The sequence below is a fragment of the Leptodactylus fuscus genome, chromosome 7, assembly GCF_031893055.1.
Source record: "Leptodactylus fuscus isolate aLepFus1 chromosome 7, aLepFus1.hap2, whole genome shotgun sequence".
NCBI lineage: Eukaryota > Metazoa > Chordata > Amphibia > Anura > Leptodactylidae > Leptodactylus > Leptodactylus fuscus.
Window position 1 is genome coordinate 85279459 of NC_134271.1, and position 27686 is coordinate 85307144.

At 41.3% G+C, this 27686-nt stretch overlaps 1 protein-coding gene across 1 annotated transcript in view; it reads right to left on the minus strand.

The window, feature by feature from the left end:
* Positions 1-27269, minus strand: part of ITPK1 (inositol-tetrakisphosphate 1-kinase) — a 95423-nt gene extending 68154 nt beyond the window's left edge. Inside the window, exons 1-3 of the mRNA XM_075282450.1 lie at positions 26928-27269; positions 25445-25632; positions 5912-5936 (exon numbers count right to left, since the gene is read on the minus strand). Coding sequence (XP_075138551.1) covers positions 5912-5936; positions 25445-25539 — 120 coding nt within the window. The 5' untranslated portion in view covers positions 25540-25632; positions 26928-27269. The remainder of the gene's footprint in view (positions 1-5911; positions 5937-25444; positions 25633-26927) is intronic.
* Positions 27270-27686: the final 417 nt, after the last annotated feature.

The window sequence follows — 27686 nt, forward strand, 5'->3', positions numbered from 1 at the left end:
GTGAGTCATCTTTAAGATCTATAACTATGCAGAGGATTTGAAGTTCTGTATAAGAAAAAGGCCCACCGTTCACTATAAAGATATTTTATGAATTCTTCAGCATTAAATGTGTCACCTGAACTTCTCCTGGCCTCATAATGTATGACTGCCCTGGGGAGACACTAAAGAATGGGAACATTTGTCATATAGGAATATTAGCTTAGTGACTGATAAGGTAGAAATTATTGTGCAAGTAGACCATCTAAGGAACATGAGACTCCATTTCTCCTATATCAGTCACATTCATGGAAATAGATTAAAAATAATTTGCATAAAAAAAAATAGTTTGAAATGTGCTTTTCCATCCATACTTTGGGCCGTGTGTTATTTTGGATATTCTGGCACAAAAATAAACAGGTCTTTGGGAATCACAGCACGCCAAGTTTTGTCAGTGTGATCGGTTCCTGACGTCTGTGTGCTTTTTCTGGCTCAGCATTTGAAGCGTCTCACGTTTTCCTGGGGCTCTGGCTTGTAAGCTTCTGCCATTAATATTTCATGTGAAAATAAACCATCTCCGATGTTTCAAGAAAACAGCAGTTCCCTGGCAACGAAAAACGTGAAAATCCCTCCCCGGCTCATCTACGGAGTAGACAAGTTTTTAATTTACAAGAATCGCACAGACAGAGCCCTAAGTACTAATAAAATCTCTGTGCAGTTTTAATACCTCCCTGAGCGAGTGTAAAACAGGACAAACCGGTCAAGGTACTATGGACAGAGCGAATGAATGGGGTACAGAGCGAGTAAGTGGGGTACAATACCAGGCAGGCAAACAGACGGAGCATTAAGCCTGGAAATAGAGCTAAAGGAGTTCTGAGGCCTTGTTGAGCCCTGGGTTAAGATCCCCCTGTCAGATATTGATCATTATCTTAAGAAAATTTTTGACAATGTACAATTTATGCTGACTTCAGAGCTGAAATCTCCCAGAATTATTTAAAAATTGTAAAGAGTTTTCTCTGGAGATTTACAATTTTGAAAGCCCATTAGAATCTATGTGTGTCCATTAGAGATGAGCGAACACTATTCGAAACAGCGGTTTCGAATAGCACGCTCCCATAGAAATGAATGGAAGCGGTCGGCATGCTGACTTTGACGGCTACGTTCATTCATTTCTATGGGAGCGTGCTATTCGAAACCGCTGTTTCGAATAGTGTTCGCTCATCTCTAGTGTCCATCATATCACAGATCGAAACCCCATTGGGTAGGGCAATACAGGGGCTCAGTGGTTAGCACTGCAGCCTTGCAGCACTGGAGACCTGGAATCGAATCCTGCTAAGGACATCTGCAAGGAGTTTTTATGTTCCCCCCGTGGATTTCCTCCCATACTCAAAAGACATATTGAATGGAAAAAAATGTAGTTTGTGAGATCCAAATCCCATTGGGATTTCCATTTTTCTGTTCCAAATATGGAACAGAAAAAATGAAAATCTTGGAGATGTGTATCTTGTCCTTCAATTATCCTTATTATTTTGTATGTTTATTAATATAGGATATAGGATAAGTAATATAATGTAATATGTACATGACTCTACCAGTAGAATAAAGAGTACAGCTCTGGAGTGTATAATACAGGATGTAACTCAGGATCAGTACAGGATAAGTAATGTAATACAATGTATGTATTCTACCAGCAGAGTAGTGAGTGCAGCTTTGGAGGATACAGGATGTAACTGATAAATAATAAATCTATGGACAGATTGTAGCTACATTTGCTGGAGTGCTACTACAGTTACAGAGCACAACACAAACGGGCTGCTACTGAAGCTGCTGATTGGTCACAGTGTTGATAGATTGGACACCTAATGTCTTTATAGTCAGGCTCTGGACATATCATTTTAGAATTTCTTAGATTTTATAATAATGGTTTACTTTACCATTTAGTATTTTGACTTTGAAATGTTTTGAAAAAACCAAAAATTAAAAAAAAAACCTAAGTAACAGTCATAGTTATGCTCATTATGTTATAAGGAGATTGTTTGAGATCCAACAGGAAACACATTATCTCATGGGATCTGCTTGTGTAATGGAGATAATGGATCACTAATCTATGTGCAGTACAATCCCTACAGAGAGCGCTGCATTATAAAGCTTTCCCTGGGCGCACCAGAATCAATAGTCTGTAATTGAACTGCCCTCGGCTGTATTGGAAACTCCCAGGGCCTAGCCTGTAGACTTTCCAAATATTATTACATGGTTAGAATAGTAGAACGGCCGATTAGGTTACCAATCGGGCGTTATTTTGCAATGAAAATCACATGGGCGGTGTGTTGTACTGCCAATGAGACAAAAGAGCTCAAAACTGACTACGCCAAAGGGTTGTGCTGGAGCAGGGATTATGGAGGCAAATTTTATCCTGTGACAAAATAATTGGTGTCCAAAGTTGGCCCCAGTGATATCCATATATGGCCTATATAAGGACCCAGCACCCTCAGTCGTACAGGTACTCCCATTCAAAACTGATTCCAGTGCAGACTTAGTCACCAAATAGTCAGTAGTACCTATATAGGTGCCATAAGGTATTCTATCATCAATGTAATAAGAAAAAGACATAACTGAAGCACTACATTTTTAGAGTTTAAAGAGAAAAAATTATCTGGGCACCCTATCTCTGACATAAAAAAATTCAGAATAGATTTCATGGGTTAAGCTACTTTATCCCAAGTAACTATGCAAGAAGACACAGCAACACGTACTGCTCTTCTCTCCGGGGAACACCGCACAATTTACAGACCATTACATAGATGGAAGACAGCTGCATCACAATGCCGGCCGGGAACAAGTGTGAAAGTGACTTTAATCATGGCCATGGAGAGCTTTAGAAACATAAACCTCCAGATGTAGAGAGGCAAAGCACAATATTCATTGTACTTATAAAATTGTAGACTATATGATACCCAAGTTTTATCCGCATGATCCATGTCACTGTATCCAAGAAGAATATGTATAACGGATACCAACTGTACTGATGTATAATTACATAAAGATGCCCAAATTATATCGGCACAAGCCATACTACTATATATACACCACTATATAAGATGATATATAAATCATATTAGCTATACATACGTCATTTTATTCCTGAAGATGCCCAGGTTATTATCAAAAACTGTAACTTATACCAGCAGTATTTCTATATAATACATACAGAATGCCCAGGTTATATTAGCATGGTAGAAATCACTATATAGTGCTTATATTATACCAGCTGTATACACATATACATATAACATTAAACAGAATAGGATAAATAATAGCAGTACTGTCAGAAGACACTTTGTCATGTATAAGTTAATCGCTCTGCCTAGATAGCTATAGGAGTCAGTGCTCGAGAAAGCCAAACTGGGTCACCGAAGGACATTTATAAAAAGCCTGTATTTCTAAAGGCTAAACCTCTGTGGTTAATGCAGAGTCGGGTAAAAGAAATAAATACACACATATGATATAATATCCTTTACTGTCCTTGTGTAATAAATGTTCTGCAGCTTTCTAATATACACTGTACTGTGGTTTTAAAGACCTTTGCTAGCGGTCGGTAAATGGGAACATTCTTGTTACACCAAAAAAAAAAACCTGGTACAACTATACTACATTTGTCTGGCTTGTAGCCGGGCACTGCTGTGCAGAGGAACACTGTCAAGGGCTTGGAGCACTATTAAGCCCCGCAGTCCCTTCAGTCTCAGGATCAGTGGGAGTGCCAGAGGGTATGCACCCACATATGGGGTGCCAGTCTTCACTCAACTTTCTTATCATGATCCGGAAGAAGGGTGTGGGAAAAAACATCAAGATTGTTATCAGCATTTGTGTCTGTAATCTCTGGAGCCCTAGGAATAAAATTTATGTGTGCTTGTTTCCCATTGTTTATATTTAGACAGAGGAAGGCATTTTTTTTATATGAAGATTTTGGCAACTCTCACTAGCAGGTCTCCCTTAAAAAATAAAGAAAAAGAAAATTAAAAAAAATTATATATATATTTTTTTTTAACCAAACTCTGAACCAAAGAGAAAACTTGACATTTTGCAGATCGTAGCAGCAGCTGAAATATTTTTGCAGTGTGACCAGCTGTCACCTAACTGCGGCTCAAGATTACCACGTTTGAATACAAGACCTTTTGTTATCAGGACACAAATAAGCAGCCAGTCCCTCCGCCTTCAACGCGGCCCGTCCAAAATTGCACAAGAAGGCGAGATAAACAATTATGAAAGGAAATGCAAATATAACTTCTTTTTTTTTTCCCCCTGAAAGGGACAAGTCATTCGGAATATGAGGAACAACTTGTCTACAACATTAATCTTTATAGGTTACTGTTAAAACATGTGTTTTCTATAACTAAGGGCATCCTGAGCTGCCTGCTTCACAAATAAAAGGTCAGAACTACAGTGCAAACTGACACACAATTAGAAAGGAGAGACAAAAGACTCAAACCAGTAAGATAGGTGATCCAGCAATTACAACTGTCAGCCATATGATAATACAGTTGCAAGCAATTTTTTTTTTTGGCTACCTAAATTCTGGGGTTTCTCTGGTCCATAGTCAAATGTAACAGAATTACGTAGCCTATACACATTAGATCAGTGATGGCTATACCTGCTGATTTTTAATCAACTATCTAATGTGTATGGGGGGCCTAATGACTCTCTCCCAACATCTACATTTTAACTGCCCAACCTTTTCTTCACAGGGAGATAAGCCGCCACAAGAGGTGGATGGTAATGGCTTTCCCCCCCTCACATTTAGAACAAAAGCAATGATGGCCTTTTCCTCTCTTCTACTCAGTACACGTGCGTGGTTCCTACATTATAGGATCTCACCTAAGGGGTGTTAAAAGGGGTTTTCCGAAATAGGTCATCAATATGTGATGAATGGGAGTCTGACAGTTAAGGGCTAGTTCACACGGGGACATGGACGCTGATTTTGACAGCTGATTTCGCGGCCAAATCAGCCTCCATAAAATGTAGCCCTATGTGAATTGCTAGCTTTTTTTTTTCTGCTAGCTTTTTTTATTGCTAGCTTTTTTTGCTAGCAGAAAAAGAAGCAACATGACCTTTCTTCAGGCGTTTAATGTCTGAAAAATGAATAGGAGTCTATGGGGCACTGAAAAAACCGCTAGCGGTTTTTGGTCGCTTATTTTTGCAGCTGTTTTGGCAAAAACAGCGACTGAAACCGCTAGCGGTTTTTTTTATCATGTACTTTTTTGTAATGCAAAAAAAAAAAGCTTAAAAGAAAACAGTGACTGAAAAAGCGTCAAAAACAGTGTCAAAAACAGCGTCCAATGCAAAAAACAGTGTCCAAAAAAAGCGACACTGAAAAATCAGTGACAAAATCAGCTAGGCTTTTTTCACATGTGAACTAAGCCTTAGGGACCCCTACAGATCAGCTGTTTGAAGAATCAATTAGTTAGGGATTTAATATAATGAATTTGAGGAGTTTTACTACCTCCTTGGTAGTCAATGAACGCTAGGGCCTTTTGAACTTTGGGAGTGCCAAGTGTCAGACCTCCACTGATCACATATAGATGAGCTATACTAATAAAAGATTGCCAATATGTAAGAAAACCCTTTAAGGGGACCTGAAGCTTACTGACAGTTTCCAGTTAGGTCCTTGCTTTGCTCCTGGACATTTGTATATTTATTCACACACCAATTGTTGGTGTGTGAATAATTGTGAGTTTCCCTATACCCTTGCAATTAGACATTTGTATATTTGCTGAAATGCATCCACACAACATTGAATACAGACATTCTGTGTGTATAGAGCTAAAGAGACATAGAGCAAACATATAATATGAGGTGTCATTACATGTCTTGATCCACTGAATGTAAGGAATGACATACACAACTAGAAAATCAGAAAATGGAGTACAAGCCTACTTACCTGTACAACTTCAATCCCTCGCTTCCTAGAAGAACAGAATAAAAGTTCCTTAATATATAACATAACAACATAAACCAACAATTCAGTAGCAGTAACAGTAGAACCGTGCCCCAACACTCATGCAGCACCATAGGGTCCTGGAGACAGTATGGTTCTTGTCAACTGGTTAATAAAAGGTATTACCCATTCTACAGAGCTGCTATATGTGTAAATCTTGAAAGTACAAGACATACTCAAACCCTTCATGGGATACTCTGTTCTGGAGGGGTCCTTCTCATTTAGCTTAAAACCTTAAGTAAGCAGGATAAAGATTGTTCGGAAGATCCCACAGCTCAAACTAACAGCAGTTGAGCCTAAATAGCATAAATGTACCTTGTATGAAACCCTTAGAAAACAAATGTCCATCTAATAAATAGAACATACTTCACCACCACCTTCCCACTCCGGTCACAGCAGCAGTTTGTGCCTTAGAGCTGGCCTTCCGTCTGTAAATTGTACAGCATGCTGCAGCTATACTCAGTGACCATGGAGAGCCGTCTCGAGTCACCGTTACCCTAGTCTGTATACAGGTAAAACAGACACCTATCCAGTCATTCAGTAACAAGGCATATTTGTTAACTGGTAGTCTCAGACATCCAACAACTTCATTCAGAGCTGTTATGGCAGCTATATTGGTAGCCAATCAGATTTTCCAGTTTTTTTTTAGAAGAACATTTAACTAGTGGTTTAGTGAGACACAGCTTGCGTAGGTATGACTAGATTTAAAGGGTTTTCCCAGTGGCAAGTTATCATTAGGATAAGACTCCTGTAGCCCCCAAACAATCCTGAGAATGAGCCGGCCATTGTGTTAGGTTAGCACTGTCCCATTCACATGAATTAGCACTGTTGACCCTTTATTCACAGGATAAGAGGGGGGTAACATTGCTGATGGGTCCAGCCCTGCTCATGTGGCATTCCAGAGATAACTAGACTTTAAAAGAGCGTGCTGAAAGTTAGATGGCAACCATTGTAGATGCTATTGGTGGTTCCCAGCTTTCCCACAAAAACAGATTTAACTGAGCAAAGGTTGAAATGGAAGGAGCAACAGACTAATTCGATGTCCAACATTTCACTCATTCTAGGGCTAGAAAGCCATTGGCCAATACCAACAAGAAGAGCATAAATGAAGCTAAAGATTTCAGGGTCACAACTAAACAAACTGAAAACGTCATCTATCACTCAGCATGCAGTGATACAATCTGTAGAGAATTTGTGGTTTTCCCAGGGACGGAATGCAAATCGCAAACATTATGATCTGTGAATGACGCTGCTTCTGGAATAACGGGATTTTACAGGTTAGACCACTTATGGCAGTAATTACTTTGAATAGCTGATCTGCATAAGGCTGGGTTTACATGGAGCTATTTTTTTTTTACTGACATATCACATGCAGTTTTTACTATGCAACTCACCAGTATGCTAATGTATGCTAAATTTAAACCAGAAAAGTGCTAAACATTAGACTAAGGCTACACAGTTACACTGTATGCGACCCGTCACTGTGACCATAATCACCCTACAACTATTTCACTGAAAGTAATAGTGAATGGAGTTGCATCAGTTCAATCTTTTTTGCAACTATACGCTGCATCCACAGCACCCATAGGAATTTGCAGAGGGTTTGGGGCATATTCCATCCCAAAATCAATGGCAGAATCCATCCAGAATCTGCCTCCCATTGTTTTCCATCAGTAGAACGCTGAAAAAATAAGTGCCCTGCCCTGCATCAGTATCCTCTCACAGCTAGCTTCATTTTCCGCTGTGTGAATGCAATGTGACTTCATTAACTTAGAATCGTGAAATAGTCGCAGGGCAACACAATGATCTTTGTCACAGGAAGGAGGTCACAGCCAATGCAGTGTTGTATTTGTCTGACTGCAGTTAAAAACTGCATGAAATTCATCAGTAAAAAAAAGTGCTCTGTAAACCCAGCCTACAAAGTCCTCATTAAGTCTAAGATAAGATAAGATAATTCTTTAATAGTCCCACAGTGGGGAAATTTCAGTATGTTACAGCTGCATAGTAATACAGATACATGATAATACACAGTAAGTATTACAGAGGTAGTAGACACACATATGCTGAGAAAGATATGCTAGGAGTCCATAGCAGCTTAGGAACAGAGAAGAAAGAAGGAGGACATTCATAATCATTAGTTCTCTGTGCGGAGTGATCTTCGCTTGGTCTGATGTAGATTATACAGCCTGGTCGCGGTTGGAAGGAAGGACTTGCGATAGCGCTCCTTCTCACACTTGGGGTGAAGCAGACGGTTACTTACAGTGCTGCCAAGTGCCATCAAGGTCTCATACATGGGGTGGGATTTGTTCTCCCGCATGGAGGTCACCACAGACAGTATCCTTCTGTCACCCACCACCTGTACTGGGTCCAAGGGGCTCCCCAGGACAGAGCTGGCCCTCCTGATCAGCCTGTCAAGTCTATTTCTGTCCCTGGTTGATATACTGCTCCCCCAGCAGGCTACACCGAAAAAGATGGCTGAGGCAACCACAGAGTTGAAGAAGGCCCTAAGAAGTGTCCCCTGGACTCCGAAGGCCCTCAGCCTCCTGAGCAGGTAGAGTCTGCTGTGGCCCTTTCTGTGCAGCGCCTCCAGGTGATCAGCCCAGTCTAGTTTATTATTGAGGAGCACACCCAGATACTTATAGGTCCTGACTATCTCAATGCATGTCCCCTGGATCTCCACTGGGGTCGGAGCACCTCTCCGTTTACTAAAGTCCACCACCATCTCCTTGGTCTTCCCAGCATTAATCCTGAGCTGGTTCTGCTGGCACCATTCAACAAAATCCTGATTTAAGTCTCTGTATTCCCTATCGTCGCCATCAGTGATAAGGCCGACTATAGCAGAGTCATCGGAGTACTTCTGTAAGTAACAGCTGGAGGAGTTGTGCCTAAAGTCAGCAGTGTACAGTGTGAAGAGAAATGGGGCAAGAACTGTACCTTGTGGTGCCCCCGTACTACAGATCACAGTGTCAGACACACAGTCCTGGGCTCTCACATACTGAGGGTGGTTTGTCAGGTAGTCTAGGATCTAGTTGGACAGGTGGTGGTCCACTCCACCAAGGTTCAGCTTCTCCCTCAGTAACTCTATCTGAATGGTGTTGAACGCACTGGAGAAATCAAAGAACATTATTCTCACAGTGTTCCCTGGTTTCTCCAGGTGAGAGAGAGCTCTATGAAGAAGTGAAGTGAAGTGAAGTCTCTAGACCAATGGCTTTTAAAAGGGTTGTCCGATCTCAAGGAGCCTATCTAGAAATACAGGAAGTGAAAAAAACTGTAGTCAGCCTGCAGAAACACTGAGATGGGAAAACCTCTTTAAAATGTGGTACTCTAGTTGTATTGGAACTACTAAACCCTCCCTACTGCTGCATTTAATCCAGAAAATCTAAAATATTGCACACGCTTTAGGCCAAGGCCCCATATAACGAGCTGCATTTTAAAACGCTGCAGAAAAGAACGTGGCAGAAACACATCACTGTTTTCTGCAGCATTTTTTACAGAAAGTCAGAAGTTTTTTCTTTCCAGAATTTCTGCCCCTATTTCAGCTATACGTAAAATACCAGAACTTCGCTAATTATAATTGACTTGCTATGATTTTCATAAACACAAGCATTTTTTAAATCGCAATTTTTCTGCTGCAGATTAGCAGACTCCCACCCACTTTTCAGATACTGTAAAATTCTGAGTTTTCACAACGTGGCCCTGGCTAAGAGAGTTTTCCCACTTTATCCAAAGGATATGGAATAAAAGTCTGCTGGGAGTCCGTTTGGCAAGTGATCAAGAGAACAAGATACCCCAAATACTCCATGTGAATGGAGCGGTGGTGCATATTTACAGCCATTTCTCCATTTACTTCAGTGGGACTGCAGGAGGTCTCCAGCCTAGAAGTTAATAGAGCACCAGCTGAGCATACACATTACTGTTCAAATGCAGCCCTCTGAGTGCTTGTTCTCCCCCCTTCCCCCCCATGATCCGTTCTGATCGCTTGTGGTACCAGCAATCATTTTTGGTTAGAAAACCCCTTTATACTGAAAAAAGTAAAATAAATAAATAAATAATAAAGAAAAAAAAAAAAACAATGCTGTGATAAAGATGTGATAATTTGAGAAAAAAAAAATCAGGAAAATAATCTGTCTTATGAAATTCTACAATGAATTGCAATTCTGTGCTGGATTCAAAAAAACTAAATTATTAGAATTTTGGGTTAGAGGAATTTCATGGTATTACCAGTTTTGCCTGCTGTGCGTAATTTCTGTATAATTTTCTATGACTGTCCAATAACCCAAAATAATAAGTATTTGATCATCTGCCACATTTTATTACTGGTGTTGATCAGCCATTCTAGCGCTAGACCTCACACTACAGACAACTTAAAGGTTCTGCTGTTCTCATTTATCAACCATATTATACCGGGAGATAGAATTTCTAGAGTTCTTCAGTGGGATTTGTGATAGGAAGTGTGGAGATGTCCTTATCACCATGATAACTACTTTGTATCACATACCGCAGTGCTGAGAACCTCTAGAGAACTGTAACAGAAAAGCTGTTTGAACCCACAGAACCACTGACTATCATATATCCATGTGAGCCGCCAACAGTAAAAGATTGGTTAGAGTTACTCTTATCTCCCCTTTCACAATACATGTACACTCAGCCAAATTGAGTGTGCATGTGTATGGTGGAGACAGGAGGAACAGATACCAGCCAATGACTAATAGGATTAGGGGGACCTTTATATCAATCTCTAACTCAGGTGCACTACAATAAGTTGTCGCCAGCTTTAGAGAAAAAGTGATAACTAGTTTGGGGCTACTTACGAGTAAGAAGAAAAAAAATATATCAGGAAAAATCTAGAAAGCAGAATAGGAAGAGTTGCAAAAACGTAGGACCAGCGTGGAGGCGGAGCAGGAGGGGGTGCACAATGTCTACCTCCCTGTACAGGCTGCAGGTTACCATGACAACCAAACAAGGCCTCAATGTAAAACCCTGATAAAGGCTGAAAAGCTTCATCCACTGAGGGAATGACTGTAACAATGAACCAATTAAGCAACCAAATACAAAGATGTACTGAGTCCAGGCTAATACATTTTACCTGCACTGAAACATTGTAGCATACAATCAGTACAGGAGAAACATCTCTGCTGCTTAATAACAATACAATTGTAGCAAACTCTCAGCTGTGAATATTAATCTTAGGCTTGGTTCACATCTGCGCACAGCTCTCTGTCGTTCAGGTCCGCTGGGGGACCCAAATGACAGAGAGCCGGACCGCTAAAACAGTGGTTACCCTCAGTGTCCGTTGTTCTTATACTGAAACTGGTTTAGAGAAAAGTCTTCCATGCAGGACTTTTCTCTCCACCAATTTTCGGTGGTCTATGCCTCAGAGGTGTGAACTCAGCCTAAGTCTACACTATGCAGATTTTTTGTAAAAAAATTGCTACAAATCTTCACTTACTACATGAAGATCTTGATGCAGAGTTCTTATTTTGTAAAGGGAGAAATCAACAGCAGATCTGCAACAGAACAGATATGCTGTAGGAAATATAAAGCCTACAATTGAAGGGGTTGTCCAAGACCCTGAAAAAAAATGGATACTCATCGGTATGAAATTGGTCAGCTATCACACCAGGACAAATCCCTTTTAGGTCGGGGACCCACAGGTCGGAAACGGTGCGATATGTCTGCGGTGTTTTACAGAACTCTGTGAACTTTCTGTTTAAAGCGCTGCGGGAAGAACCGCGATGCTTTCCAGCTGTGGCTCTCCCCTGTAGCGCTGCAAATTGTCCCATGGGGCCGCAGGCTAAGTGCTGTGGGAAAAACTGCAGCGGGAACGCATTGCAGTTCTTCCCGCAGCACTTAGAAAGTTTGTGGAGTTTTCCTCCACAGACTTTCTGTTACAATTATATCTAAAGCCGGGAAAACGCCGGCTTTTCCGTAGATATAATTGACATGCTGCGATTGCCAAAACCATGCTGGTATTGTAAATCACGGCGTGTTTGCGCCACGCTTTTTAACGCAAAGTGGGCATTGAATTCCCTAGCATCCCATCCACTTTGCACTTACTGTAAAAAGCCGCAATTTTTCCAGTGGAGTTTCGGTCCCATGGGGCCCTGGCCTAAAGGGAGTATGTTAGCAGGCAAATTGGTAGCAAACTAATGACAACTTGTAGGTCTTACATCTACACATTCCAAAGGTGCTCAAGATCGCTTGAGCTTGTCTGCAGTTAGGGGTGGTTATCTAGAGTGGAGAGTGAAGCCTTAGCAATGAAAGACACTACCCCAAAAGGGACTTTACAACTAACTTGCATTAGAATAAAACAGCCATTTTCATAAACATGGAGCTCAATAAGAAAGGCATCTTTGGAAAGTGCAGAAGCAGACTTCTGATCCCATACCTATATGGATGGCTTCTGGTGGGCTAAACAGATGATTGTGACAGGGTCTTGGGTCCATCCCCATTAATGTGTGCAGTGTATAACAGATAGCAAAGCAGCTCATCTCTACCAAACAGCTCAAGGAAAACTGAAAATTAAGTTGGCCATACACTACTGTCTACTGCTGAAATGACAAATTTTGCCTATTTTTGTTGATAACCGTTAATAAAAATACTGCAACCATCTGTTTGTGATGGCAGATTTTTGTCTCCCATATATAGTTCAGACATGTGGATAAATTATGGTGGTGGGCTCAAACTGAGAGTGTTTGGCACGATTCTTCACTTCTGGTCAATCATTAGCCAATTTGTGCAGACTCAAGCAGAGTTTTTAATAAATGAAACTGGCCCCCTGATCAGGCATTTCAGCTGTTACCTGCCATCAAAAAACTAATGGCTATGGCCAACTTTAACATTGAGCCTCCAGACTGAACTGCTAAAGAATACAGAATATAAACCATATAGAATCCATAAAAATTGTTTGTCATATACACAAACTGTACAACTGCCACTAGGTACACACTAGCGTTGCATCTCCATTATTTCAAACAACAGAGAGGTTGACCGCTAAAAAAGTAGCTAAACACAGAGCCTATAATGGGATCCATCTGGTTACGTTGTTTATAAACTGAAACCAGCGGAAGAAAATGTTCTCCTGCAGGAGGTTTTCAGCGGATAATACGACAGAGACTTTAGTGCAGATGTGCTTAGCCTGATATATGCAAAGTTTGCTGAATAGTCAGGTAAACGAGCAGGTATTAAGCATATGAGGAAAATACCCCACCCACTGTATGCATTAGCTCTTGGTACCTTTATACCTTAAAACTTGCATTTTTCAAAGCTGTGGACACTAAACAAGATTTGCAGCTTCTAGTGATGGAATGAGGTTGGTCAGGTCTCTTATGGCCTCTAGCCAGTGTCCATATCTATTTATTTTGTAGCTCTAAGCAGTAATTACAAGGGAGACGGCAGTGTGATCAAGACTCTCCTCAGGGCTAGGGTTACCTGACCGCACCCAGCAGAACACAAGTAAGGGCGAGGCTCATGACAACTCAGGTTTCTTGAAATATTGGATGCAGGATTGTATGGCGGAGGAAGCCAATTCAACCAACCAAAGACACATACACACGACGTGGAGCTGTCATCTACACTTTTTAAGCTAAATCTTTTTCCAGGAAATCTAGGCAGTAACCAACAAGACTGCAATTTCCCAAATTCACTAGTGTTTTAAATGACCAGAATGTGGCTAGTTATGCAGTAGAGTAGTGGTTCTTAACCAGGGTTCGATCGAACCCTAGGCCCTTTGCACGGTTCGTTTCGTGTACCAGTAAAAAAAACATATACCTATGTCTTGAATTTGGAAAAAAATCATATTTGATTTATCACTAAAGAAGGGTTCGGTGAATGTGCATATACCTCAAACAAGGTTAAGAACCACTGCAGTAGAGGATGGGATATATTACCAGATAAAGTGATAGATTTGCCAGCTTAAAAAGTAAGCTGTGACACATTGTCTAAAAATTTGAAAAATCCACAAAAATAATAAAACAATGTAAATTGGTCCCTGGATGATGCCCATTGGTGTTGGCGAAACGCGCGTCAGGCAGTGTGGTTAGGTCTCTATACGTGGTGATTTATGTTCTCTCACTTTGCTGGTGTCTACTATCTTTAAGTGGTAGCATATATGCTTTTTATATCTTAGTCCATTTTATGGTGTTAATATACCTCCATTCATTGTTGTCCTTTTATTAAGGTAGGGTTCACAATACCGTTGGTGTCCACTCAGGTGTCCGTTTTTAAAAGAAACAAAAAACGGACACCTATCATATTGAACACAAACAAACAGTAACTGATGGCTATCAGTTACTGTCCGTTATATGTCCGTTGCCCATAGAACTTAATGTAAAAAAAAAGACACTTTTTTCAAACAGACAGAAAAGTCCTGCATGTAGGATTATTTTGCCTGTTTGAAAATAAACGAACATGGTTGTAAAGGGACATTAAAGGACACAAAAGGACACTAAAGAACTCAAGATAAAATCCCATTGTTAAATTGTACAGTGCTGCGGAATATGTTGGCGCTATATAAATAAAATGTATTATTATTGTAATGAATGGAAATTGCAAAAGGACCAGCCAGTGTCCCTTGCTAAAATCTTGAACAGACAATAGTCACAGACACTGCTGAGCGGACACCAACGGTAGTGTGAACGCTCCCAAGCACTTATATGCTACTTTTATGATCTTCTTGCCAGCTTCTGTTACTTCAGTTCATTGCATATTCCACACACTGTCCTGGTGTTTCTGGTACTTAGACTTCTTTAGTCTCCATTATGTATGTCATTTATTATTTTGTGTCCTTTTATATATGCTTGTATGTTTTGTTTTGTATCTTGGATACTAATAAATTTACATTGTTTTATTATGTGTGTGGATTTTTCAGATTGTTGATACTGTGGTTCTTTTATATACTGTTATGTATGATTAGCCTCTTTTTTTGTATTAAACATTCTTTAAAAAGAAAAAAAAATGTGGTACAGGTCTCCACAGGTCAGTGGACCTAATATGCTTCAGCTCTATCAGATCACAGAGAGTTGAAGAGTTATCCATCTTAGTCATTCATGACACCCCGGGAATGTCCCTTAAATGTCTGGAAAGTGCAAGTCACACCCCTAGAAACCCAGAATGCAGATCTCTAATCCCATCCTCCCTGAAAGGGTGAATGCCACTTCGAGGTAAAGTATAAAAGAGAGCTGGTCATTCATACTAAGGGTGCACTCACATGGAGGAAAATGGCGCTGAATTTGGTGTGGAATCCGTGTCAGATTCAGCGCTGAAAAAAAAACGCCTCCCATTGACTTCAATGGGATCCTTTCTAGCAGAAAAAGGAACCCATTGAAGTTAATGGGAGTTTTTTTTTTTTTTTTTTTCAGCACTGAATCTGACACGGATTCCACACCAAATTCAGTGCCATTTTCCTCTGTGTGAATGCACCCTTACTTGGCTAGCTCCCATAAAAGTGATTGGAGACAGAAACTCACATACAAGGCCACCTCACCAGTTATTATGCTTCGATGCAGCTGCCTCCTCCGTCTGGATAGGGTTAGTGGGGAACCTTAATCTGAAGATAGGTGTAGGTCCCAGCAGTGGCATCCACCTCTCAGACGTTTATGGCATAGCCACAGGGAATAACCCTTTAATAAGAAATTTTCTCTTTCTATTGGGAAACTAAGGATGACTTCTAGGCTCCCAGGTACAGGACCTATCCAGCATACAAGTCAACCTGATCACTACACTATATTTGGGGAAGGACTGTAAGAACCCCTATTTTAGTGCCAGTTCTAGTTAAATTCATTTTTGGTACAAGATGTTGAATATCTAGAGGAAAGGATGCATTGGTGATAAATTTTGGCACGCATTGAAATCTTTAAAAAATTAAAGCAGCAAAAAAACACTAGCCCTTGCAAAAAAAATAAAATAAACGTAAATACATTAGGTATCCCTGTGCTCCAAAATGCGCAAACTATTAAAATATAAAAATATTGAATGCCTTATTGACTGTTTTTTCAACACTTTACCTCCTAAAAAAAAAAAAAAAAAAAAAAAAAAAAAATAGAGATCAAACCATCAGACCTTCCCCAAAATGGTATCAATAAAACATCTTGTCCCGCAAATATAGATGCCATGCCCAGCTCAGCTCTATATGCGTAAATATGAAAAAGTTACAGGTGTCAGAACATGGCGACAAAATTTGTTTTTTCTATTTTGCAGTTTTTAATTTTATTAAACAGTATCAAAATATTAAAAATGCTATATAAATTTGGTATCACCATGATCGTATTGAGCCACAGAATACAAGTAACATATCTTTTTTTTACCACATAGTGAATGCAGTAAAAAATTAAACCGGTAAGAAATTGGTGCAAATGCACTTTTTCCAATTCCACCTCATTCTGAATTTTTTTTCCAGTTTCCCAGTAAATTGCACAGGATATTGATTTTTGCCATTACAAAATACACTTTGTTCCACAAACAGTAAGACATCATGTGAAAAATTAAAAAATGATGGCTCTTGGATCGAGGGGAGAAAAAACTGGAAATACGAGAACGAAACTTGCCTTGGTCCTTAAGGGATTAAAGTTCAGTTACATTACTAGGTTGTTCACTTCATAGTGCAGGAACGGCAACAAAAGTAACGTTAAAAGAAAGGGGTACTGATCGTGACCCAGAGTCCAGCAATTGAAAAGGCAACGTGATCCTGTCAAATAACTCCAGAATCGCATCTCTCTGCCCATCACTAGTTGTTTGCCCAGAAATCATTTGGGTTCCTTCCAAACACATAGGAATGAAACCACTTGGAAAATATGTTTGTGAGTTTGCAGCCTGGTCTGGATCAGATGTTACCTCCTTTATTTTTCAGTGACAGATCATTTATTTCTGTGGACTGATTGTTATCTCTCACCAGCCGAGAAGACCCTTAGTGACCATAGAAACATCCAGAGTATTTAATAATGGAGCATCTTTCCAACACAAACTCGCCTTGCTCTCTGTACCCAAGAAATAAATATTTTGACAGATGACAGAGTTGTAAGTACAGAGAAGCAATAATCTGGCAGCAAGTAGACTTCTTATGCTGGCGGTCCTGACTAGGGTTTTCCCATTATAGCATAATCCGACATGTAGGGTTGTCACATCAGTAATAGTTAAGAATCTGGGGATCCCCATAAGTAATATCCTAAAAGCATCAGCTTCGACAAGTGTCAGCAATGTGATGATGATGTGTGGTGGTGACCTCTCCATTAAAAGGTGTGCTGCCATCCAATGGTTTAGAACATCCTAATGGGATCTTCTGATATTTAGGATGTCAAGTTACTTTACTCTTTGCTGCTGCATTTCTTTTGCCACTATGCTAGGAGATCACATGCCCATACTACACAACATATAGGTCTACTGGGGCCACACGGTGGCTCAGTGGTTAGCACTGCAGCCTTGCAGCACTGGAGTCCTGGTGTTCAAATCCTACGAAGGGCAAAAAAACCATCCCAAAGGAGTTTGTATGTTCTCCCCGTGTTTGCATGGATTTCTATCCCATATTCCAAAAAAGACATACTTATAGGGAAAATAAATAAATGTACATTGTGAGCCCTATGTGGGGCTCACAATCTACATTTAAAAAAACAAAAACAGAAAAACATATAGGTTTATCTAAACCAAGGCGGTGGAGTCAGTAGACAAATGTTCCTCTATTTTTCCACAGCCCAACTCAAACACCATCTTACATTGCTGACAGCCATGGACAGGCAGAAGTTGCAAAGCTCCTCTAATTGATTGAACTCCTATGAAAGTAAATATAGAACAAACTTTGCACCTGATTAATTATATCATAAGGTTATTAATGTATAACTAATCATTCCATTCTGAAGCCAGAGTCGGTAACTTTTTTCAACTCCAACTCAACTCCTCTTATCTATGCATTATCTGTGCACATGTGTGTTTAACCACACAAGCAATATAGTAAAGTAACAATTACATACATATATATATATATATTGTGAGAAGCTGACAGGCAGAGTGCTGGCGTCATGGTAAATCTCCCCCAGGTTTCTGACATATATATGGTCAAGTGTGGGTCTTGAGTAGGTCCCAGCCCCAGGTTACTCATTACTGGGCCACATAAGGCTGCAGAGCCTACACTTCAGGGCAGATTCTCAGAGTGAGAGGAAGTGCCTAGGGACTGTCTTGCAATACTGAGAGACTGTTGAGACCTAACTGTTATCGGTTTGTTCATGTGGCTGGTAGTAAGCCACGCCTAGAGTTAGCTTTGTCTTGTTTAGTTAGTGCTCAGACAAGCAGGTTTGTGTTTGATGTTTTTGTACCTGAAGTGAAGGTTTATTTTATTTTACTATTTTTTTTTTTCAAATAAATATTTGCACCAGATATTGTGTCCCTGTCTCTGATTCGTTGTGTCCACAACATTGCTGCTACCGAGCTACCTTCCTCACAATATATAAATACGCCATAGATAAATAGGTTGGTAAAGTTCTGGATACAGGCATGTATCAAATAGCATATATATTAAATAATGAGAGGCAAGGTGTATAAGCTTATGTACGTTTATAACATGCTGTATACAGTCACACTGCATTGTACAATGTTAATAACATTGGGCAGGACTATGACATAACACAGTCTGAAAGGAGAGCTGTCAATCACACGGTAGCCCCAACCATACAATAGTGCACAGCAGTATAAATAATTGGCTGATATCAGAAGGCAAACTACAAAAGTGTATGTTCCTTCAGATGCGAGGCTATCCTTTTCTATGTATATGAAATGATCATGTCATGTATATAAAATAAAATGAACCAGTGAGAATGGACTGGGTGGGTTTATAATATACAGATATTGTTGCAAAGTCCAGGCTTTTCACTTGTGTCGAATGTCTATAACTTTAAAAGTAATACAAAGAACCTACGACAGAATAAAATAGCACTTCTTATCCATCACAGTATCAAGGCACAAAAAACACAACTACTACACTCAAAGTAATCCACAGACATATCTATAAGACAGGTGCAGGTATTCTGGTGTGGAAATAGGTAGCAAGTGTCAATATGCCCCTCAGTGCTTCAGCGCCAATCAGATGGGTATGGAGCGCCAGACGTCTAGGCAGTGGTGCAGTGTTGAGTCAGAAGGATTTAAAGGGACTGTCTTTTTGAGTAACATCAGTGTAGTCCTCTAGTATTTATCTAGTCTTTTTCCATACAAAAAAGTTGTACTGAAAGTATAGCATTGCTTACTAGGTGCCTATGTGGTGCGGAGGTGCTGTCATTCACCCATAGCAAGAGAAACTCTTTGCAGTGGCTGTAGCAGCTTTAGTAACCAATTACGATAGGAAACCTCTTTCTAATGGATTGACTCTATATGGTGACATTTCATAAGTATACGATAATGAAGACCCTCCAAACATAAACATAGAGCAAGGTCCCATGAGAAATAGTCCTAGCTGGACACAATTATCCAGGCTACACTCTGGTGACCATACAGTTTACATATCCCATACATAACTATTTGATAAGATCTGTGGATTTTGTGACTTCTAACTCTGAACGCCAATGTCTTCATATCAGATCATCTATCACAAGCATTTTCCAATCCTCCCATGTTAAAATTTACTGCCGCCATTTCCAGAAATAAAAAACAAAACAAAACACATCTACATGGCAACTTCTCATTGTGTATAAAACCAAGGTCAGAGTACAATAATGTATTACTATTATATCAAATATAACAGTTTATATTATCCAAATGGGGTAAAAACCGGGAATAGAGGGAGCGCTACTGAGTGGAGAGTGAGTCCAAAGGCCAGGTTCACACGAAGTATTTTGTCTCGTGATTTGGTACGTAGATGCCGCGGGAGCTTTTGCGGGCCGTATACGCTCCCATTGTTTTTAATGGGAGCCGGTACCGTATACGCGGTGCTATTTTGCGGCCACCGCAAAATCACGGCCGCAAAATAGCGCCGCATATACGGTACCGCGAACTGACATTGCTAAAAAAAAATGGCCTGGGCGCATGCGCAGTAGCCGTAGTAGAAGCAGCATGCTACTGTGCATGCGCCCAGGCCATTTTTTTTTAAGCAATGTCAGTTCGCAAGCTCCGGAGGAAAACGGGACCCGAGGACATCGCAGGAAGAGGAGGCGTGGATGAAGAAGACGGCGGACCCTGGATTCCCGCCCACCGTGCACGATGGGTAAGTTGATCACATTCTTTTTTAGGGTATTATTTTAAAACTGGGTGGTAGTTTAATATAACTTTAGCAGTGCCTGAATAGCCTTTTTAAAGGCTATTCTCGCATATGTGGGGCTCTATCAGCATGATTTTGCTGATAGAGCCCCTTTAATTGGTAATGTCACTTTATTGGTTCCAATGACAGAAGATAAAATGATAGTCTACGCGTTTCAACGCTGGTGAAAACGCATAGCCTATATCATTTTATCTTCTGTCATTGGAACCAATAAAGTGATGTTACCAATTAACCCTTGGACTCACTCTCCACTCAGTAGCACTCCCCCCTATTCCCGCTTTTTACCCCATTTGTATTCTATGTTTGCTCACCACCCTTTGGATGGTGCCCAGGAGGAGCTACAACTGATAGATCATTATCTGTTTTCATCATACGGGCGCCAGTCCTTTTTATATTTTTAACCCAGTTTATATTACCGGAATCCAATTGCAGGCCACTACTGTAAGATAGATACCGGGGGCCATTTACTGTGTTTTCAATGCTACCTATAGACAGTCTTAACAGATGAAGACCATTAATGTGGACAGAATATGGAATTGTTATTCATGCAATACCTCAGGATTTCACTGCTGAGCAGACTCTTGTTTCCTAATAGTCTGCAGAATAGAGAATGTCCTTTTCTATACTGGACCTTTAGGGTCTTAATAAACGCATGCAAGTGTGCCCAGCAGTACAGAACAAATATAAAAATATGTAATTGAAGTCTGTACTGATGACAAATTCACCAAACAGAAACTTAGACACTCAGATAATATACTCTATGGTATCAATAAATGTATTTTTGTACAAAAGGGAATTGAAAAGGTGGACCATTGTGGAAGCTATCTTGTGCAGTTGTCACCCTTTATATGGTATGAGAAACATAACATGAAATAAGCGGGATTCTTTAATATTAAATCTATTGTGAAGTGATGGCACCTCTATCTCTATGTACAGAGGCAATGGAGAGATGGTAACCAGGATACAGGAACACCCTGCCGCCTTCTCTCACTAAATATCAGATGTGCAACCACAAATAGACAACGGCGGCAAGGCGCTCCCTTTGTGACTCACCGACAGCATGAAGACCAGAGTCTGCAGAAGCTGAGGAATACTAATACCCTGAGCTACCTGCAGCGATCCCTCATCTATGAACCTCCAATATGGATATCGAATATGCTCTTGAGTGGTTGGTGCTTTGGAGAGACCAATGCTAGTGGGAACCTAGCTTAACACGGTTTGAAAATTTGGCATACTTTGAGACTGTCTAGTCTAACTTTACACCACTTACTAGTTGACTTAAGTTTCTGACAAAATTTTGGCACATTGTCTGGTGAACGGTTTTTGTATATTAAGCTCCACTCCCTTTTCAACAAGCTCCGCCAACCTGTTGGATGAGACACAGAAGGAAGTGTCTAAAGTACATAGAAAATAAGCTGAAATAATGTAGTTTTTTTGGCACAAATTACCTCCGAATTCTGGTGCATTTATCAGTTTATTTGCTCAAACTGCCTGATCATAAGAGCCAGCCAGAGTGCCTCCTTACATCAGCTCCAGCCACAGTGTTCCTTCATTACAGAGCGATTCACAGGACTCTCCCATAAAGCCAATCATAATGGCCCTCATAACACAGCCAGTCACAATAGTCACCATATCAAAATCAGCCACAGTGCCCCTCATAATACAACCAGTCACAATAGTCACCATACCAAAACCAGCCACAGTACCACTCATAATACAGCCAGTCACAATAGTCACCATACCAAAACCAGCCACAGTGCCCTTCATAATACAGCCAGTCACAATAGTCACCATACCAAAACCAGCCACAGTGCCCCTCATAACACAGCCAGTCACAATAGTCACCATACCAAAACCAGCCACAGTGCCCCTCATAACACAGCCAGTCACAATAGTCACCATATCAAAACCAGCCACAGTGCCCTTCATAATACAACCAGTCACAATAGTCACCATACCAAAACCAGCCACAGTGCCCCTCATAACACAGCCAGTCACAATAGTCACCATACCAAAACCAGCCACAGTGCCCTTCATAATACAACCAGTCACAATAGTCACCATACCAAAACCAGCCACAGTGCCCTTCATAATACAACCAGTCACAATAGTCACCATACCAAAACCAGCCACAGTGCCCCTCATAATATAACCAGTCACAATAGTCACCATACCAAAACCAGCCACAGTGCCCCTCATAATACAACCAGTCACAACAGTCACCATACCAAAACCAGCCACAGTGCCCCTCATAATACAACCAGTCACAACAGTCACCATACCAAAACCAGCCACAGTGCCCCTCATAATACAACCAGTCACAACAGTCACCATACCAAAACCAGCCACAGTGCCCCTCATAATACAACCAGTCACAACAGTCACCATACCAAAACCAGCCACAGTGCCCCTCATAATACAACCAGTCACAACAGTCACCATACCAAAACCAGCCACAGTGCCCTTCATAATACAACCAGTCACAATAGTCACCATACCAAAACCAGCCACAGTGCCCTTCATAATACAACCAGTCACAATAGTCACCATACCAAAACCAGCCACAGTGCCCCTCATAATATAACCAGTCACAATAGTCACCATACCAAAACCAGCCACAGTGCCCCTCATAATACAACCAGTCACAACAGTCACCATACCAAAACCAGCCACAGTGCCCCTCATAATACAACCAGTCACAACAGTCACCATACCAAAACCAGCCACAGTGCCCCTCATAATACAACCAGTCACAACAGTCACCATACCAAAACCAGCCACAGTGCCCCTCATAATACAACCAGTCACAACAGTCACCATACCAAAACCAGCCACAGTGCCCTTCATAATACAACCAGTCACAATAGTCACCATACCAAAATCAGCCACAGTGCCCCTCATAATACAGCCAGTCACAATAGTCACCATACCAAAACCAGCCACAGTGCCCCTCATAATATAACCAATCCCAGCACCCCCTCCCCCATAACACAGCCAGTCACAATAGTCACCATACCAAAACCAGCCACAGTGCCTTTCATAATATAGCCAGTCAAGGTGCTCTTTCACACCACAACCCGCCACAGTACCCTCTCAGAATATAACCAATTATGTTGCCCCTCATCACAGAGCCAATCACAGCAACCCCCATAACAGTCAGTCACAATGATCTTCCATACCAAAACTAGCTTGAATGCCCCTCATAACAGAGTCACCCATAGTGCACAAACCAAATTAAGGGAGTGGCGCTGCTAGATTTATGTGCTATGGTCCAAAGAAAATCAGTATTGTTTAGTAGCATTTTAGGTCAGTATATAAGAACTGACAGAACAAGATACATTGGTTTGCACTTTGTCGCCTGTTTGTACACAAACACCATGTCCTCCTTAACATAGTACTGACTTTTCAAAAGTTTAGCGGGGTGGCAGAACTACAGACCCTGTGATGTTTTCAGAGTAAACAGAGGACATATCTGACATATCTTCACAGTTCATCTTCTGTTCTTTATCACACCACTACCAGCTTGTCTATTCAGAAAAACCTGTTCAGGGGAATGAAGCAGATCCCGACAAGACTGTGCAGAGCGGACAGAACTGGTTTTAAGAGAACCTGACAAAGAGGAACCCACCGAGACTCGGAAGCTCTGAGACAATTGTACCTTCTCCAAGACCATATGCAAATGACCAACCTGCTATACTGACCTAGTAGCATTCATACGGGGATGGCACGATCCATGCTGGGGAGTAATGCCATATATAATATCACACTAGGGGACTTCTATTAATACCTTGGGTTAAGCACAGCTAGTTTTTTTTTTACAATACCTATAAGCAGCATGAGTGCAAACCATAGTGCCTCAGCATGGTCTGCCAGTGCCCACCATCCATTAATCGCTCACATGTAGCTTTCTCTACATGGGCCATAGCAACTCATACCAATCAGTTTTTTTTTTTGCTAGGAGCAAAGAGTAATATCCACCACACAGAACTAGCCAATTTTACAGTAACAATTTACTCCGTATAGGTCTATTATAACAGTATATAATAATAACAGCCACCCTGCATAATGTAGGGACACTGAACAGTAATCTGATCCCCAACCTGTCCCAGGAACAATATCTGTTACAGGATTAGTGCAAAGCATCACATTAGGGATAAATACTGGAGATGACTCAGACCAGACCCAGCAGAGACAATGCAAGACAAACAGCCAGAGAGCGAGGAATAGAACATGATCCTCAGCAGGGTGCAGCAGAGGAGGTCTAGGGAGAGTAGGTCAGGTAAAGAAGGTGACTTATCCATAAGCCAACAGGTGCTCCAATCACATGCTCAAATCCCAGTAGTAGTAATACATCACTTGTATTGCTTTCCAGGAACTTTTCAATTATACCGGAAACAGATGCCAGTCACCTAACGGATGATCTTCTCAAGGTATTCAAGTATCCTTAAAAAGGGTTTGGACCACTTTTTTTTTTTTTTTTTTTTTTTTTTTTTTAAACAATCGAGGCTAATCAGACCTCCACACATCGTGAGGACAAGGGAATAGTGGGACTACTTGACTGTTTCCATATGCACCATTCATTTCTACAAACTATGCCTAATTCCTCAGGAATTGTTAGTTCTTACTATCAGTGGAGGACTAAATCTGGCCATACCCCTTGAGATAGCTCATCCACCGATTTCAGGCAGAGACTTTGATGCAAAAGTGAACATGACCTTTGTGTACGTGAGAAATGTAGAACCCAGGAATGGCATCCGAATGCTATCCATGATGTTCATGGACCCATATATTTTAATTACCATGATTTTAATGAATCATGGACCAAAATAGGATGTCAGCTTTGTTTCTACAGACCCACAATCCATGAATGGACGCCTGAATGAATGTATTGAAAATCCATAGGTGAACACAGACACTATGTGTCTGCGAATCATTGCCCTTTGAGATGTCCAGTAACAGTGATGTCCAGCGCAGATGTCAACTCTTGGGGAATATAGACGTCTAATAGGGCCACATAGTGGTTTAAAGGGAATTTTCAGTTACCCCACCCCAGGTGTTCAAAAAAAAAATACTGAACTTTAAAATATAGATATAAAATATTATGACATCATGTGACTGAATCGGCCATCACAACATTGTCAGTCATGTAGACATTTCTTTGCAGCTTTGCCCCAAATACAATCTCCCACTGTGATAACAATAGTGAATATCTCCCATAAGAGGATTTATACATGTGTACCTACCTGCACAATTCAGCAAAGGCCTGGAAATTCAATTTTTTAATTTTCTTTTCACTCATCCAGTAGCCAACCCGCTTCCCTTTCAGGAATGTCTGCATTTTTGGCACCTGTCACAACTGAGACCCCTGAGGGATCAATCCAGGACCCAGGCACAAAAATAAGGAGGCCTCCAGTGACCAAGCGCTCGTCACCTAAAGAAAAAAAAACAAAAAAAAAACCCCAAAACACATGAGATGTCACGTGACTTTATTCAGTGCAAAAAAATGAAAAGAAACATACAGTCAGCAGTGATGGGAGAGGAAAGTCCTGTGTACAGAGGACACAGGAGAAAAGGCTGGAAACAAGTTATTCAGCAGCTTTAGTACTCAGTTTAGTGCCAGGTGCAAAGGTCAAGATAAACACTGACCTTGTGCAATACATGACTCAGATCAGCATACAGTGGAAATGCTGGGACTTGTAGTATTGTATCTGATCTAATCTAACAATAAGGAATTTGGGGGTAACTATTTTAGTGCCAGAAGAGAAAAAAAACACTGACCAAAACAAGCTGCATTTTCCATGCATAGTAAGCAGAGACAGGTCAGACATAGTTAACTGAGGTGGGCCAATACCAATCCCAAGTTTCCCAACTTTCATAAAACTGTTAAGATCTTTGCTATCTATCAGTGAAGCAACATTTATAGCTCAGAGGTCAAAAACCTGTTCTGATCTAGTCCTTCTTTGAATAAAGCAGATGCGTTTGTTACAATGTATCCATGTAGACAATCCTCTGTGAGATATGTGTAGCCAAAATATTTCTCCTGTCCTGCAGTCCAGACTGATAGCTTTTATTACTGATCATACAACTTCAAGAAGCCCTGAGCTGTGTGAACAGGACTAGGTCGGGACCAAATGTCAGCCACAATGTTGCCATTCATTGACAGCAAGCAAATAACTTAAAAATGATGAAAATATGAGTGTAATAGAGAGTTGCAGAACCTTCCATTGTGGTTTAAGTAATTCAATAAGCATATTAGGGAAGGCCTGCTGGGTCTTGTAGCTATAGTGGAGTTGACATGCCCATAAGATGCCAACTGGAGCCACTAGAAAAACCAAGCTTTAAAGTAAGAAGTACAGTGTGTAAAAATAGGCAATCGTCACTCATGGCAGTAAGCCTCAGCCCTATTATATTCAGCAATAATACAAGTTATCAGCAAGGAGGGTGACAGGGTCCAGCAGGGTGAAGTAGGTGGCCCAGGGCTGACTGGCAGCATTAAGGAATGCAGGTGGCAGCATCCCAGAACATCATACACAGTTACAAGTGCCACCAAGGCAGGGCATCCTGGATTAACCCCCTCCAGTCAGAGCCAGCAGAGGCAGGAGCACGTTGCAGGGCAGGCAGGAAGCCCGGCCGGGTGTACAGGAACAGCTTCCTCAGGCTGGAAGCGAAACAGCATTGATGAAGTAGGTCAGTGCCCCCCTCCCACATGGAACCTCCACTACCAACCTTGTCAGCTGCAGCTGTGGAGTGAGGTCCCCCTCTTGCTGAGGATCTGTCTCCTGACTGTCTCCCTCGCTCTCTTGGTGACTGCTTCCCTCCCCCTCTCTCAGATCTCCATTTGCTGAGCAGGGTCCCTCCCTGGTCTCAGCTTCTCTTGCAGGTTGGGAGGGCACACAGTGAACTGAGGAGCAAGGGCCAGGACACACCCTCTGCTATAGCTCCAGCTCCTCTCCTGCTGCTCGGACGCTTCGTGCATTGAAGGGGAAGAGCAGACTGCAAGTTGGAGGCTGCGAGGGAAAACGAGGCACAGTCAGCAGCAACACAGGTTCCTCTGAATGGAGAGGAAGTGCAGCGAGGAATTACCGTCGGCGCCCTCCAGAGGGCAGCACTGAGCGGAGTCACTCCCGGCACAGGCAGCAGAGGGGCTGGAGGGAAACTTACTGCTGGAGTTCAGTGGAGGAAAGCAATAGAGGAACTTGCATCACCTGTCCAGTGCGGAGAACCGTGTATCTAATGCCTAGAAATACGTGACAGACTGAGCCACAGTGGCTCATCAGCCTGTATCACACGAGGGGATTACATGCCTAGGGTAGTAGCCATAATCACACCCAAGGGATTCCATACAGTGGCTCAGCAGCCTGTATCACACGAGGGGATTACATACCTAAGGTAGTAGCCATAATCACACCCAAGGGATTCCATACAGTGGCTCAGAAGACTGGATTACAAAGGAGAGGTTTAGGGTGTGTTCACATGGTGGAATTT